This window comes from Carya illinoinensis, chromosome 7 (assembly GCF_018687715.1).
Source record: "Carya illinoinensis cultivar Pawnee chromosome 7, C.illinoinensisPawnee_v1, whole genome shotgun sequence".
NCBI lineage: Eukaryota > Viridiplantae > Streptophyta > Magnoliopsida > Fagales > Juglandaceae > Carya > Carya illinoinensis.
Genome location: NC_056758.1, coordinates 3241125 through 3259353, shown reverse-complemented (window position 1 = coordinate 3259353; position 18229 = coordinate 3241125). Strand labels below are relative to the sequence as shown.

Sequence of the window (18229 nt, the reverse complement as noted above, 5' to 3'; positions counted from 1 at the left end):
TTATTTACAAGAGTTCACAAGTCAGGATTAATAGTTCTTACGCACTTTAAGTCGGAGTATTAGTCTCGTTTCATGAGGTTATTACTTAAATATAAAGCCTAATTTTCATTAAAGGAGGAAGAAATGCGTATGAAGAATAGGACCATTTTTATATATAAATATATTTATTTATCTTTATTCCAGTATTCACTGTTATTCATGCTGAAATTTGGAAGCGTACGTATAAGATAATTTTTTTGGGTAATGCTAGCTAGGGAACCATCCGTTAAAGCATTCCGCTGAATTTTTTTTTTTTCAAAATTGTTTTTTATATTGTGATTAAGAAAATGTTGTTTAATAATATTGTGAATTTTATTCCTTTTTAAAAAATATTTAAAAGTGTTAAAAAATGATATTTAAAAAAAAAAACCAAACAAAAACACTGTTAAATATTTTTTTCAAATCATTTTTTAACGATTTTAAATATTTTTAAAAAATAAAAAAATTCATAATATTATTAAAAAATACTTTCTTAATCACTACAATAAAAAAAAAAAAAGAAAAAAGAAAAGAAAAGAAGAAGAAGTGGGAATGGGATCATAAATGAAGGGGATCCCCCAGCGGCATCCTTATGATCATTTTCCAATTTTGTTTTTTCCAGACGGCAGTGGTAGACTGTAGTACCGGCCCTACCAACACTTTCATGACTTCATGCATGGCATTGTCTTGAGCTTGCAAGAGTTACAAGAGACTGTATTCGTTTCGATGCAAAACAAGCTGGCGTTGATTGTGATCATGGTTTAATTCGTCGGGTTTGGTGATTCTGTAAATTATTTTACTGTATAGGTTTTAGAGAATATTTTCCCATACTGAGCGCATATATATAAGTTGAAGAAGAATATTTTCTTCTTCTTTACTTCTCTCAAATCTCTTATCTCCCTCGCACTGCTTTTCCCTTTTCTTCTCTACCATCTCATCTCCCCTCGCTTTTTCTCTCCCGTGCCATTTTCCTTGTTTTTCTCTCCTCTGTCTTACTCTCTGCACCGTCCCTCTCCCTCTCATTCTTCCCTCTGTCTCTATCTCTCTCTCAATAAATAATAATAATAATAATATCTAAAAAATATTTACATTTTTTAGAATGATCGAAACGAAAAGATTTATGATACCTCATTAATAAATTGAGATATTTTGTATAGTGACTTTTGTTGACTCGTGGAATATATATATATTTTAATAAAATTTTGCTATAAAGTCGCGTACTAATCTGCATATTAATACTGATTCCTTCACATTCAAAATTTAAATTAACACTGTTTTCAATAAAATCTAATTTTTAACCAATCACATTAGATTAATGTATTTATTAGTGCGTAGTTATGCTTACGACTAGATTTTTCCTTATCAATAAATGTGAAAACTGTGGAGTTGGTTGGTGGGCATGGGCCCATACTTATTAACTATTCTTCAAGACAAACAATTGCATGTAATTTACTAGGGGTGGGCTCCGACTCCGACAGAGTCAGAATCGACAATTCCGAACTCCGACTCCGATAGGAGTCAGAGGAAAATTTTTTTCCGACTCTGACTTCGACTCCAAACGGAGGTCGGAATTCCGATCGGAATTCAGAATTCCGATCGGAGGTCGGCATTCCGATCGGAGCCGGAGTCCGAACTCCGAGTATATTTGGGCTTTGGCCCAATTCCGACTCCGAAAGCCCAATTCCGACTCTGAAGGCCCAACTACGAAGGTCCATACTTAATACTAGGCCCAACTACCTAAATAACATAAATACAAATGACATTGATTAAACAGTCATACGTTACACAACCAAATAGTAGTAAATTAGTAATTAAACAATAACAAAGTCTTGATTCTTGAACATCGAGAAAGGAAAAAAGTCTTGATTCTTGAAGTTTAAACCAGTAGCCACTACCATTCGGTATTCATTCTCATAATGTTTTATCTGCAAAATAATACATATGAAAATATTTTAAAAAAATATAGTATGAAATTATGAATTATGAAATTGTCAATAATTTTTTAAATGATTTAAAAATACTAATCTAGTACCTGAATAGCATCACCCATCCATGTACTTGTAACTCATCCACAATTATCACTCATCTGCAACTATGATAGGGTTCACGAGTAGGTCTACAAAATCATAAAAATTAGAAGTTGAATAATTAAAACATAATAAATATTTAAATTATCATTTAAAAGCATATAAACTATAAATTTACCTGATTCAAGCCTATAGCTTTCGGGATCAATAATATCTACTCCAATGGGCATTTCACATAGCCAATTCTGTGTACAAATGAGGGCCTCCACAGTTGAAGCTGATAATGAACTCCAATAAGCATCTAACACACGACCTCCAGTGCTAAATGCCGACTCAGAGGCAACCGTAGTGATAGGAATAACCAACAAATCTCGAGCTATTCGGGAAAGAATAGGAAACTTGGTGGAATGAACCTTCCACCAAGTTAATAACTGAAATGCATCACTAGGTGCCTCGACATCTTCCATCAAATAGCGTTCAACCTCAGATCTACACTGCATAATATTCCTCGATGCACGCCTTTGATGATATCGCTGCACCAATGGTGATGAAAGAGATGCAGCAGAAGCAGTGTAATCACCGAAAGATGTCGAACTGGTCGGGTGTGAGGAGCTACGGCTACCACTGGCTAGAGTAGGATGACTATTATTGTTGTAGTGACCATATAAGTCATCAATATCCTTTCTCAACTCTCTAATAAACTCTTCAGCCTTCTCTTCCCCAAGGATGTCAATAAAGAAAAATTGTATAATTTCCAACTTATATCGGGGGTCAAGGATTGCAGCCACAAGTAATAATCTATTTATCTTCACAATATCCCCCCAATATTTTTCATATTTTGATTTCATCCTCATAGCCGTAGCAAATAACAATCCCTCGCTATTACCATAATTATGTTGCAAGTGATCATGAATCCTCGAAAGCTCGTCGAAGTACAAGTTTGCAGTACAATATTTGGATCCAGATATCCGCATAGTTGTATCATAAAATAACTTCAAAAAATCAACGAAAGACTTCACACGATCCCAATCAACTGCATCCGGCGCACCGAGTCCCCTTCTCCCCCCAGTAGATTCCATCAAAGCATACCTCAGACCCTCATCCTCGACCTCCATTCGCTGGAATGCCCTTTCGTACTTCTGCGCCACCGCCAACATCATATATATGAAGTTCCATCGAGTCGGAACGTCCAAGCACAACATAGCGGAACATGGAATCTGAAGTTGTTCTGCTATCGCCTTAAACTTGCCAAGCCTTTTGGGGGAAGTCCTCACATATCTCACAATGTTGCGCACTTTGGTAATTGAATCATCAACCTCCTTCAACCCCTCTGAAACAATGAGGTTGATGATATGAGCACAACATCGGACATGTATAAACTCGTGTCCACGAATGATATCTTCTTTTACCGTTGTATTTCTCTTGAACCACTCAATTGCAGTATCATTGGCACTAGCATTGTCAACTGTGATACAAAGGACTTTTTTAATTCCCCAGTCTTGAATACAATCATCCATCATTACACCAATGGATGCACCCTTTTGATCAACAATCTCTTTAAATCCAATTATCCGTTTGTGCAGTGTCCACTCACTGTCAATAAAGTGGGCTGTGATACACATGTAGCCCACATTTTGTATGGACGTCCATGTATCAGTGGTGAATGACACTCTCTGGCCAGTTCGAGAAAACATCTCTTTCATTTCCGTCTTCTCCTTCAAATGCCTCTTTAAACAATCACGCATAACTGTATACCGTGAAGGCATTGGAAAATGTGGCTCAAGACAGCGCACAAATTTGTTGAAGCCTTTCTTGTCAACTGTGGTAAAAGGCATCTCATCAGTAATGATCATCTCTGCAAGTAAATTCCGCAACATCTTCTCACTATATTGAGGGATTATAAGCTTCTTAACATGTGATCCGCCAGCATCAGTTGCCATTTGAGTTTCGTAACTCAGCTTGGTTTGATCAGTGTCAGTGGCTGCCAATCCCTTCGCAATCTTATACCGCTGGCAACCGGTAAGATGTGCTATCAGTACACTGGTGCCTTGTTTCTTCAAATGGCAACTACAAAGTTGCCCACAGTGGTTACATCTTGCTTGAGGGTTCACATTATCACCAGGAATTTTAGTGAAATGTTCCCATGTCCACGACCGTTTTTTAGAAGGCCGTGGTGGTTGATCTTGCTCAATGGGCACATCTGCCATCTCCTCCTCTTCATTGAACATATCTTCATCTTCTCCTTCTATATCTACTGGGAGTCGACTGGATGCACAGGAAGTAGCTGCTCTAGATGCTGGTCTAGATGCAGCCCTAGATGGGGCTCTAGGGGTGGAAGTACATGCCGTCGTCGGGGTGGAAGCCTCCGCCGGTGCAGGATCACTGGCCTTGTCTCCACAATCTCTACTTCTACTAGTAGTAGAATCCATACTATTTGAAATCAAAGAACCTGAAAAATTAAATTAAAAGCAGGAAGTTAGTTGCTAAAATAAAAAATGTAAATACTGTAAATAATACAAAATTAGAGCAAGTAAGTATATATGATAATGATATTAGAGCAAGTAAGTATATAGATTGCATATGTACAATATATAAAGTTTGGCCTATTAATTAGCACACATACATATATATATAGAATTATATATGATATATAAATATATAAAGTTTATTTATATGATATATAAATATATAAATATATGATAATAACCATGCACCAACTATCTAAGAGAAGTCCTAGCCCGAGAGAGAACATTAATATATATTTTAATATATATATAATCTATAACATCGTGGCATCATTTGCCCTTTTGTTTAAGTGGGCCAACAATTTCTATTTTTATTTTTTCCAATTGTACTTTGTATAGAATATACATAGAGTGGACTTTACTATGCTGGAAAACTTGGTATGGATAGTGGAAAACTGAATTATGGACTAATGATGTGTTTGTCCAGAAAGTGAAAGTAGAGAAAGTTCTGCGAATCCTCCTAACAATCGATCACTGACTCTTCCTTTATGCATGCGCCGGTCTGGTCCCTTCACCCCATCACTGCCACTGGTCATATTATATTTCTGAGGTCTATTAAAAAAACTTTCTAAAATCAGTTTGCAGACGGTAATATTATTGCAATAAAATGAGAGCTGAAATGGATGACTTTCGGCTTTCACAACGTAAAGAAGCTGCAAACACAAGTTACGGGTCAACTGCAAATCAAATGTTTGAAAGATAGCATTGAAGCATTTTCCATGAACTTTCGTCCTAAAATGCCTTTCTGTTGGGTTGTCACTAGGAATTTTATTAGGGAGGTTCCTTGTTCGAAGTGATTCCGAACAGAAAATCATTGGTCCAAACCCAGTTTCCCTCTTAATTTCTAGATTTTATGGTCCAACTTTCAAGCATGATGGTGTTGTTTGTTCCTCTTCCAGAAATGAATCTCCAATATTTTCTGCACATTTTGTTTAGGTTGTTATCCGAGGGGGATTATGTAGTTTTCATCAATGAGTAGCAACTCATATATCCTTAGCTGTTGAGAGTAAAACACTGAGGAAGTAGGCCTTGCTTACAAATTAGAAGCATAGGAGTATGTATCCAAATATACACCTATCTTGGAACTATCTTTTTTCTCTTTTATAGTTGTTCTTGAGCTGTTTCTGGCCAACAACTATAACTGAGCTCGTATTATTTACTTGGTTCATGACATAATATGCCACATATTGTCCATCGATTGTCTTGAAAAGCCTTCTTGGATTTTTTATGTTCTTGAATAATTTGAGTTCATTAAAAAGGCTCCTTTCAGGAGATCATTTGCATATTATATGAGGATTGACCCCAAAGGTACAACTGCCATTACAAGCAGGCTTTAAAATGATGTAAAATAACATGATTGTTTAACATCTTAATTAGGGATTTTCTGTTATGTTATTCCAGTCTAAAATGTCTAGTTCCTGATGTTTCCTAGATCTTGGGTTATGTATCCCATAAAATTATTCTATTCTGATGATATATAGCTTCAGTATAATTTTTTTTCTTCCTGTCCAAATACATTAATTTGCTTTTCAGGATTTTGTATATCCTGCGCTTACGTACTTTTTTTCTTCGTATGACTTTTTGGGGAAATTAACTCATCAAATTAAAACATGATAAATGCTTACATATACGATCCTTACATTCATAGGCATCAAATGCCTACATCAAATCATTGGTTTTTTTTCTTAGGGACATTTTCACAAACACATTCCGTTCACTGCTCTAGATACAAAACACCATGATAAAATTTAACACATATTCACACCATGATACAAACATATTTCTAATTTCCTATATTCTACACAATCCAAAATCAATAGCCATTACAGATTCACAGATTATAAATCCACAATCACAAATTGTTTACTAAAAGGCATGAATTTAAATTCCAAAACTTACCCGTTGATGACGGCGAGAATTGGGCAGCGTGAGTCCATGACGATAGAAACCTGGTGGAGCTTTTGGGCCGTTAGGCGTGCGAGCCTACGACGGTGCGCCGTGAGCCGTGCGAGTGCCGAGAGTGTGGACTGTGAGTCTGTGAGTAGTGTGTACTGCGTAGCCTACTGCATGAGACTTGGTCACTTGAGTGGTCCGAGAATCACGAGACGGATGCATGAAGAAATGGCTCAAGAGGTATGGCCCTCACAGAGCAAAACGATGTCGTTCCTATTTAATTGGAACGGCTTCGTTTAAGATAGAAACATTAAACACAGATGCAAAACGACGTCGTTTTGCATCTGTGTAATTATTTTAAAAAAACTTCAGAGTTCGGAATTTGGAGCCACGTGTGGATCTGACTCCGACTCCGAATTCCGCTCAACTAAAGGAACCCCCTCCGATTTCCGACTCCGATTTCCGAAACTCCGACCCCGATGTAGTCGGAATCGGAGCGGAGGTCGGCCGGAGTCGGAAATTTCGGAAATCTGCCCACCCCTATAATTCACAAATGAAAAATTTTAAGCATAAGTCTACACACCATGCAACATATTTTTTTTTTCTTTTATCAAATGTTTGATATATAGATAATGAATAAAAAAAAATTAATTAGTTTAAGAAGAATAAACTCAAAAAAAATTTAGAAATAAAATATGTAGTGTATGGTGTGTAGACTTATATGTATCAAAACTCTTCACAAATTTTCTCTAGTGAGCTAGACGGCAGGTAGTAATTTTTTAATTCTCATGTGTTAAGAATAATGATATATAAAATTTTTTTCACAAATATTTTTATCATTGTGTATAAAATTGAATTTGTGAAACTTGAGATTTAAATCAAATAGTAAATTTAAAATTTTAAAAAAATATTATTCTTTTTTTAATACAACCAAACTAGTTAGAAAATAAATTGTAAAACTCACAGGCTTGAACCATACAAGAAAGAAATCCTTCTGTGGGCCATAAATATTTCCATTACTCGATTCGAGCACAATAAAAATCCTACCAAGGCTTTCCTTTCATTTGCTCCTCTTTTTTCATTTTCTTCTCTTCGCCCTAACCTTCCTTTCCCACCCATTAAGAACACTGCCAATAGAGCTATTGTAAAATATATTATTCTTTAAAATATAAAGAAATCCTTTCAAAATAGCCCTTTATTGGATCTTGTATTTTAAAGACACTTTACATTCTGCTACAGGGGTCCCGCTATACGTGGAGGATCCGGTTCATCATTGTAAACATTTTTAATTAATTTCTCTTTTCTCGCGCATATTGAATTTTTCCATTTATTCAAATTACCTTTATTCTCATCTAAGATCCTTTCTCTCTTGTTCTCATGCTTTCTTCTTTGCTTGGTACCAAAGATAGAACTAGAGCCTTCCATCTTCCTCGACTTCACTCGTCGACTCCATCACTGAATATTAACTGGTCCTCTCATCAATTAATTGCTCTTTCTCAACCATGTGCTTTGAGCTATATGATTAAGAGGATTGAAGTAAGGCCTTTTTATAATGTATTGTATGCTCATGATGGGCCCTTTTCTCTTGGAAACTTATCTAGAGTAACAAGCCACCCTAGGGTGAATTTATTCATTTCGATAGTGGCTTGGGGAAGATTCTTACCATGGACTCTGCAGCTCTTTGAAATTCTATTTTGCCTAAACAAGAATAGATTGAGATTCCAAAACTATAACTGATTCATTCCTTTAAAATGTTTAAGCAATATCGTGTTTCTAATACCATAAACTATAATAACATGATGCACCTCAAAGTGATCGTTCTTCTATTTTTTCCCAAATCATGTAGCTAAATAGTTGTATATATTTTGCCTAATCAAGATGTAGCTGTTTATATTTGAATAGATCATATGTATGGGTGTGCAAAGTGATCAATCAAACTCTTGTAAGCCTATTGCTCTAAAAATTGATGACACTGAGTGTGTGAAAATGAAAAAAAAAAAAAAACAAAAAAGTTAAGCCTCCTTGCAGAGCGTCTCCATCTATCACCGACAACACGTAACAAATGCAAAGTGCATCAAACAAGCAAGTTTTAGCCATATTTACACATTGGTATATATGCCTCAGAACCCTTTTAAGTCAACAATTAATAACACTTAATTATATACAAGCTCCTTCAAATTGAACAGAGATTTCATATATAGTCAACAATGAGAGATCTCTTCCATTACAATTAGTGTAATTAAAGAAATTGCCATGCATGCAATATATGGCTTACCTATTTATGGATATATATTATTTGTATTTTTGGAGTATAATCTAAAAAAAAGGCAAAAATATTATTTTATTTTAGATTAAAGTATTTTTCATTTTATAATTTATTAATATCAAGAGAGGGCCGGATTTTAAGTGGTTTACCATGTCATTAATTTAAATAAAAATTTATTTAAAATATCTCACACCAACCAATATAATTAATTAAGAATAAAATATTTTAAAATGGATATATATATACTATCAGTTTCTCAAAGAGGATAATTAATTTATTTATGAGGATATAAAAATTCTAGTGCAAAAGTCATTAATAGTTTCTACGGACTTTTAAGTCAAACTGGAGTATCAGTCTCGTTTCATGAGGTTGTTACTTAAATTCAAAGCCTAATTTCTATTAAAAGAGGAAGAAATGCATATGATCAAGAACAAGACAATTTTTATTATATAGAAATATATATTTATTTTTATTCCAATATTCACTGTTATTCATGTTGAAATTTAGAACCGTAAGTATAAGAGAATTTTATTTATTTATTATTTTTCAGACCGCAGTAGTAGACTGTAGTACCGGCCCTACCAACACTTTCATGACTCCATGCATGCCGTGACGTGAGCTTGCAAGAGTTATATACCCATTTTAACACGAGCAACGTTAAGAGACTATTCGTTTCGATGCAAAACAAGCTGGGGTGGATTGTGATCATGGTTTCTTTGGGTTTGGTGATTCTGTAAATTATTTTACTGTATGGGTTTTAGAGAATATTTTCCCAAATATTTATCGGGATGCATGGAATCAAGTGCATATATTGTTGCAGTACAGTAATGGAGAGGTCGAATCCAGTTTGGATCTTCATCCCACAACTTCAACTCATTTTATCTGATTATTATATTTTTTAAAGATTTCAACACAAAATATAATAAAAAATTCAACTTTTTTAAATTTTAAAATAATAATAATATTATAATAATATTTTATTTAATTTTTAACTTTTATCTCAACTCAATTCAATTTAACTCAACATCTAGATGTAGCCTAATTAAATATTAGGGGGCATGCAATAGTTGGCCAGTTTTAATTTTTATATATATATATATATATGAGGGTAGCTTTATCCTCGATTAATTTATATAAGGTGATATATACGTACTTTCTGAAGTACAGTCAATTATATGGGGATATAATATTCATTGAAAAATACTAAAAATTGGAAAAATTTAATTTTAGATAAAATATTTTTTAGATAAAATATTTTTCTTTAGCATTTCTTAATAGCAAAAAAGGATTTGAATAGCATCAAATATATTAATTGTAAGAACTTGGCTAGCTGGATAGGGGTGATAATATGTGATACTACCCGTAAATTTAACACGAACACGATACAAAATTATCGGAGTTGAGTTTGATATAAATAAGTTCGAGCCAAAATAGATTGACCCGTTAAAAGAAAATTAATAAATGGGTCAATCCGCAATAACCATGTAAATATTTTAAAAATTTTATTATTGTTGAATTATAATATTAATATTTCTCAATATGTTTATGTTTCTATTTTTGTGGTTGTAATTTTAGGCCCATACTTATATTTATTGTTGTTGAGTTTGTAATATTGGTTTTATTATAAGTTAGAATTTGAAAAATAAAGATATTTTTTGAATTAATAGGTAGTCTTAGCTATGCTCGTTTGGACACATGGCATATCTCAAAATTCAATGAATAGTAGTAAAATGATTTGATTTAAAGTGTTTTATTAAGTTTTGAAAAATAAAAGAGAAAAAGTTGAATAAAAATATTATAAAATTAAAAAATTGTTTAAAAATAATTTATTAATATCATTTTTATTTCAAATTTTAAAAGATTGTATTGATTTTTGTGTTTTGTTTTAAAATGTTTAAAAATTGTAATGTATAGGTAATGATTAAATAAAAACAATTGAAGATTTTAAATAGAAATGTGTCTTGTGTTTGAGTGATGTTTGGAAAGAAAATTGTGAGAAATTTTCTCATCTCATCTTGTTAAGCAAACGTGCCCTCATTGCTTTTTTTAGATATTATGGTTACTAATAAATATATATTTTAACTTTTATGTGAAATTATGTTAATTAGATTAAATGGACTATATGAATTAAGCCAACTTATTTACATAAAATAAATTGAAATGAGTTGTATCGTATTGACTCATTTATAATTAATTATTAAATAGGTCAAAACGAGTCGTATCATATTATCTCTTATTTAAATGAGCCTTATTAGGGTTTAACAAGTCTGACCGGTTTAACTGAACAAGTGATATTTAGGTTAATCCATATAGTTGAATTTGTCCATAACTTGACACTATATGAACACGACTTGCTAATTTGAATTGCCACACCAACAAAAAGGAAGTAGTCTATTAGAAAAAATATTTAATTGAGAAATGCTTTAGTCACAAAAATTTTTATAAAACTAAACTCATAAACTAATATGTCTTTAATCATATTATAAAGTTACTTTTCCTATAAAATAGATCTGACGTATCAAATGTAGTCACATCAATTTGTAATTTAACTTTCATGACATTTTTTTTATGGCTATAGCACTTTTATGTTTAGCCTAAGCAAAATATGTGGCCAGATCTATGGATGGAGAAATTAAACTTCCTCATCGGACATGAATGCAAGGTAAGAGTTGTAACCTTATTTAAAGGAACCTAAATTTTGATAATTTTGTTAGCTCTCCCAATCAATAATAACTAACTTTTCTTAACAGCTCAAGCTGTAACCGTATATAAGGGGACAATAGATCTTTGGTTAGTCAATAAGACAACTCCTGTCCTCCTTAGATGATTATGCAGTACACCTTGTCTCGCTTTGCTTTTTCTGTTGTACCCAATCCGGCATACTCTCAATGGTCCTTACAAGACCATATCATGATTATGAGTGTTCTCATTTCTTCTATTTTGGAGAATGTCCTTATCCATATTGAAATTCTGATTCCAAACTCAAAGTCAATAATTTCATTTAGTTTGCATGGGCATATTGAGACACATTCTTTTCTGTCAATATATAGCAACTGTTAATACTCCATCTCAAGTTGGTGCATGGAGATCTGTAATGCCCAAGTTGCGTGTAAAATGATGAAAAAGTTCCCATCCTAAGGCTTTGGGGAAGATATCGTCAACTTGTTCAGTGAAAGAAGTATGAATGACTGTAAGGAGGCCAGAGTGAATTTTATCACGAACAATGTGACAATCAATCTCAATGTGTTTAGTAGACTCATTGAATACTGGGTTGTGCACAATGTAGAGAGCAGATTGATTGTCACAATATAAGGTGAAGGACTCGGGATGAGAAATTCCAAGATCAGTGAGAAGTTGCTTCAACTAGGTGAGTTCACAGGTGTTGACGGCCGTAGCTCGATATTCAGCTTCAGTGGAAGACCTTGCTACTGTAGTCTGTTTCTTTGTACCCCATGAGATTGGACTGGTCCCTAATTGAATGAAATATGGGGTGGTGGAACAGGAGGTGGTGAACAGCTGGCCCAATTAGAATCAGTGTATGTTGTGACATGCATACTGCTAGAGGAAGAGAAGAAAATGCCTTGTCCTGGACTACCTTTGATGTAACGAAAAATACGAGTAGCGGTAGTCATGTGAGGAACCTGAGGAGCATGCATGAACTGATTGAGAATATTGACTGCATAGACAATGTCAGGTCGGGTGATGGTTAAATAGATGAGTCATCTAACTACGCGTTTGTAAGTGCAAGGAACATTGAGGAGATCTCTTTCTTTAGTGCTAAGTTTCAAGTGTTGTTCCATAGGAAAAGGGGCAGTTTGGTCACTGAGTTATCCACTATTGGAAAGAATATCAAGAGCATATTTGCGCTGATTGAGAAAGATACATTTGTGAGAGTGAGTAACTTCAAGTCTGAGAAAATATTTCAAATAACCAAGATCTTTAGTTTAGAAATGGGTGGAGAGGAGTCTTTTGAAAACCTCGATTTGTGAGATATCATTACCAACAACCAAGATATCATCAACATAAACAAGAACAAGAGTAATGGAGGTGGAGGTGACAAGAGTAAATAAAGAATGATCGGCCTGAGACTGATGGAAACCTGCATCAAGAAGCACAAAGGTTAGTTTAAAAAATTAGTTGCGGGAGGCTTGTTTGAGGCCATTGAGAGATTTTCGGAGCCGAAAGACACAGGTCTCCCCCTTATGCAATATCCAGGAGGTGGTGTCATGAAGACTTCTTCATCAAGGTTGCCGTGTAAGAAGGCATTGTTGACGTCGAGTTGATAAATGACCTAATATTTGGCAGCAGCAACCACCAATAAGCAATGAACAGTGGTCATTTTGGAAATCGGTGCAAATGTCTCATGATAGTCAATGCCTTTAACTTGAGTGTAACCCTTGGCAACCAGTCGAACTTTGTACCTTTCAATGGAGCCATTAGCCTTGAGCTTAGTTTTGAAAATCCATTTACAATCAATGGATTTTTTTGTTAGCGGGAAGTGTCTCAAGAGTCCAAGTGGAGTTATTTTCCAAAGCACGAATTTCAGCAGACATTACTTCATGCCAATGAGAGTGGCGAATAACATTAGAATAACAGGAGAGATCAACACAAGTGGTTAGGGTAGTTAAAAAAATGAGATGAGATGGCCAAAAACGAGAATATGAAAGAAAATGAAATATAGGGTGAGCAGTACCTGAGGCCTATGTAGCAGGTTAAGATGTCATGAGCTCCATGTGGAGTGTAGAACAAATGTAGTCATGAAGATAAGCAGGCCTAGTGATGGTGCGGTGGGGACGAGAGATAAGAGGAGACAGAGGTGACGAGAGAGGAGGCTCAGGTGAGTCGGGAGAAGGAGTCGTTGGAGATGGAGGAGGTGGTATAGGTGGTTCAGGGACAGGCAGTGGAAGGACAATATGAGAAGGAGAGTAAGTAGGAATATGTTGGAAAGGGAAGTGGTGTCCATGGAAGGTGACATCACAAGAGTAAAAGATGGATTTAGTGTTGAGATTGTAGAGTTTGAATGCTTTATGAGTGCTGGATAGCCAAGAAAAACACATTTAGTGGCACTTGGTTGTTGTGCATAGCAAAGACACCCGAATACTCGAAGGTGATCATAGTTAGGTGTTTTATTGAAAAGAACTTCAAAAGGGAGATATGCAGTGGTGAGGACACAATCTCCCTAAAATTTTAGAGGTAGATGTGTTTGGAAACAGAGACTATGGACAACATTTTGAAGGTGCCTATGTTTAGTTTCTCAAGCCATTTTGTTGTAGAGTTTCAACACAAGTACGTTCATGAATGATGCCATGAGTTTGAAGATATGTTTGAAATTGATGAGAAAGAAATTCTTGTCCATTATCAGTGCGAATAATTTTAACAGTAGTATTAAACTGATTTTGGACAAGAGCAAAAAAATACGTTAAATGTGTAAAAGCTTCAAATTTAAAATGTATAAGATATATCCAAGTAGTGCGAGAAAAATCATCGATTTGTGAGGAAATAATGAGCCCCACACAGAGAAGAAGTATGACCCCAAATATCACAAAAAATGTGATTAAAAGGAGAAACACTTTTATTTGCTAGAATAGAAAAATGTAATCTTGTGTGTTTAAATCGAGCATAAACATCACAATCAGAGAAAATACAATGAGAATTAGAAAGATTGTGAATAATAAAAGTGGAAGGATGACCTAGACGTTTATGCCATAAGGTTTTATTGGCAGTAGATTGAATAGCTAAAGCGAGAGAAGATTCAGGCCGGTACATGTAGAGCCCATTGCAAAGATCACCTGCTCCAATCCGCCTCTTCGATTATGGGTCCTAAAATAAACAAGTATTAGATGAGAATAAAATGACACAAAAATTATGAAGCTTAATTTGAGAAACTGACAAAAGGTTAAAAGAGAAATTAGGGACAAAATAGACATTATGTAATATGAGAGAGGCTGAGCGAACATCGGTTCCCATCCCTTCAACGGGAACAACTTGGCCTTTAGGGAGTTGCATGTTGTGCTTGGAGACAATACTCCTCAGGTTGGCAAAGGCATCACGCCGGTAGCACATATGGTGGCTTGCGCCATTTTCCACCACCTAGTGGTGGTGCTGATCGAAAAAAAAAAAAATTAGAGGAGGAAAGGGAAAGTGCGTTACAGACAACATAGGCTAAAGAATTCGGGGAGGTGGTAGAGAACGATGACGCGAGTAAGGTAAGCAAGGAGTTGGCCATATTGGTAGGGGGTAGGGATCGGTTAGGCTGATACCATGTTAAAAACTGAGAGGGAGAGTGATTTTCATTCAGAACTGTATATTCATTTGTGTATCACTTTACAAATATATAGATGTACAGGAGACTAATTATGGAAACATGTATAAAAGGTAAGTAGACTAATTATACAAATTAGACAAATTCCTAGAATTAGGGTGATTGATTTTCTAGAGATTGAGAATCTAGATAATATGGCAACTATCAATAATAATAGAGGAAATACAGTCAAGAAGAAGTTGAAGATAAGATCCATGTAAAAATTTGGAGAGAGTCCCAATTAGTGAATGTAGATATGTCCCATGTGAGTGTGTAGAGAAGTTCTTTTAGAGCATTAGCATTCGTTTATCTATATGCATATGCAAAATCACATATTTTGGAGATTTATTTTGCCATTCAAGAATAACTCCCACATTGGATTATGCATCTTTAAGCCATAATAATAATAAATTATTATTATTTCCTAAAATTAATTATTATTATTATTTTTATTATTATATCTTGCAATTAGCACCCACTACAAATTCCATCCTTTAACCTATGCTCAAAAACACCAATTTCATGTATCGAAATATTACCAACTTCATATATCAAAATCATCAATTTTATATATACACCAAAATATTAACAAGTGCTCAAAAACACTTTGTATCATCAACTTAATACAAATTCAATGTATCAAAATCAACTTAATACAAATTCCACAAAATTGATTTTGATATAAATTCATACACTTAATACAAATTCTTCCAATTTGTTTAGAATACAAATGGCTAGCACCAAAATCATAGCCATTTCGTTACATTACATGTTACTATAACTGATATAAGTAAGATCCATAAATTTCCAAAGAGCAAATTGAAACCAAGAATGAAAATGTAACCAGCAACTAGCAACAAAATATCAGCAACTCCACCACCAGCAAGTAGCAACTCCACCAGCAATTCACCCAATCGAAACCACTAACAACCAACCACCAACAAAATTGATAGCAACTGGCAGTACAATAAAAATACCCAAAACATGTCAGCACACAGTAAAAAACAATTACAAAAGCACCCAAAACCAAGCATACATCTATGTACGAGATATGACCTTATTCTTTTGTATCTTATTGATTTCCATTTGAAAATTATGGAAATACTCTTGCTGCATAGAATTTATGGAATCAATATCCAATTTCATAGTTTCTATATCAGTTTTCCTCTTCTTTATAGCTATTAATTCATATCTATCTTTCTCGGCCTTAATTTCCATCTTAAGTTTTCTCTTCTTAAGAAGTAGTAACTCAGATCTATCATTGTTAAACTTCATTATTGTTTCTTTTCTCTCCATTATACAAGTCTTTCTATCATCTTTCATGTGCCTTAAGGTCTCATTAAAACCATTAACTTGTCTTTTCTTACATTTTCTTTGTTTCTCTCTTTCTTTTTCATCCTTCTTGCCTGGAGGCCTCCCACAATCCATGAGCATATTTTCCATGTCTTCCCCTAATCGTATTGAATTTGGAGTAATACCTTAAAGTGGTACATTGTCTTTTTCTTTTTTATGAGTTCCATGTGAACATGCCATTTGATTGGTGCTTCAAAATATTGAAACAATGTTCAATGTTAAAGTTGTTTTTTGGGTCTCTCGATATAAAAGTTTTGCCTTATCAATCTATAAAATAGTAGAACAATTAGTACGGTCTATCATTGCAAATACTTAATAATTACAACAATAAAACATTGAAAAAACCATTACACGTTGTCTAGCATAGTGACACCGCTTGGATGCATTTCTTCAACTTCGATTATAAAACCAGAAAATTTATTGACACTTTTTTTAATGCTTGACCACCGATTGGTCAAAGAGGATACAAACTATTCTTGATTGTTAGGCTTTTTATAGGTGTTGTAGTAATAAAAAATTATACTCCACAATTGTGTGAAGGTATGGTGAGTCCCCTACATGGAGTCTATACAAATATTAAGTCAAGCTAAAATGAGAAGAGTATCTTCCTCTATAGTAAATGACATACCCCACTGAAACTTTTGTTTAGGTACCCCTTGTTTTCCATTGAGGTTGTGTCACTTGAACATCAACATTTGCCCTATCCATAGGGATTTGTTAATACCACTTTCACCACTTTCCAACAGTGTGGTAAAAAAGGGACCCTTATCAATTAAAGTGTTCGTCCTTCAACAAAATATTGAAGGACAAATTGTTACTAAAACAACACATTAATTAGTACCATTGTATTGCTCATAGTCACATTGCCAATTAAAGCAATACATAAAATAGTACCTCTGTATTGTAGGACAAACTGCTCATCCTTCAATAGTACCATTATATTACTCAAAGTCACATTGGCAATTAAAACAACACATTATAATAGAGGAATAGCAAAACCAAAAGCAAATTACTATCAAACATTTTCAAAACAGCAATTAAAAAACCTCAATTCAAAATAGAGGACCAATTAAAACACAAGATTAAAAAAGGTTTCCTAATAGCAAGTCCCAGCCAATTAAAGCATGCCAAATAGTTTCCAAATACTAGATGACCCAAAATCAATGGTACACAACAAGAAAAAATCAATCAAAATAGGCCACATAGAAAATTGAAAGCATAAAATTTAGATGCATACACCCATTTCATGCTTTAGATGCATCAAGTTCGAAAGGGATGTTTTAAAGAACAAAAACATTAATTATAAACAATTCAAAACCATTTGGGAACCATAAGAAGAGAATGAAAAATTATTCTAGTTTAATTATCCTATATCCCAGTATAGAACCAATTCAGAAACATTAGAGTACAACAATATTCATATCCCAAGTTGTTAAGAAAAGATTGGAAGCTTAATTATATATATATATATATATATATTAAGAGAGCCAATGATGTCCAAATGGAAATAAAGCTGATTTATCATATGGTAAATGACCCTTTGCTTTACAAAGGCCTTGTGATGACAGAATGAAAGGAGGCCCTTTAAGCAAAAGAACAACTAGGTAACTTTAAGAGCAATGTTGTAGGAAATAACAAGTTACAAGATTTGTCATAGTAGTTTGCTTTTTTCTTGTTTTTGTTATTGTTTTTGTTTTTTTCACCTACCACTGGAACTTCCCTAGCAGCTGAATCAGTGGAGGAGAGATGTTATATGGCAGAAGGTGCCAATGAGAATTTGAGTTGAGAAAGGTGATGAGCTAAGATTATAGTATCTATTTTGATTATTTCAACCGTTAGTCTATTT

The 18229-nt window shown here is 34.1% G+C and overlaps 1 protein-coding gene across 1 annotated transcript; it reads right to left on the bottom strand.

Moving 5' to 3' along the window:
- Window positions 1-2096: 2096 nt before the first annotated feature.
- On the bottom strand, window positions 2097-16473 carry LOC122315507 (zinc finger BED domain-containing protein RICESLEEPER 1-like). The gene is made up of 6 exons (XM_043131445.1): window positions 16087-16473; window positions 15875-15953; window positions 12730-12828; window positions 2932-4494; window positions 2224-2760; window positions 2097-2134 (listed from the first exon to the last, which is right to left on the bottom strand). Exons 1-6 carry the CDS (start codon window positions 16471-16473, stop codon window positions 2097-2099), a joined length of 2703 nt encoding a protein of 900 aa, XP_042987379.1.
- Window positions 16474-18229: the final 1756 nt, after the last annotated feature.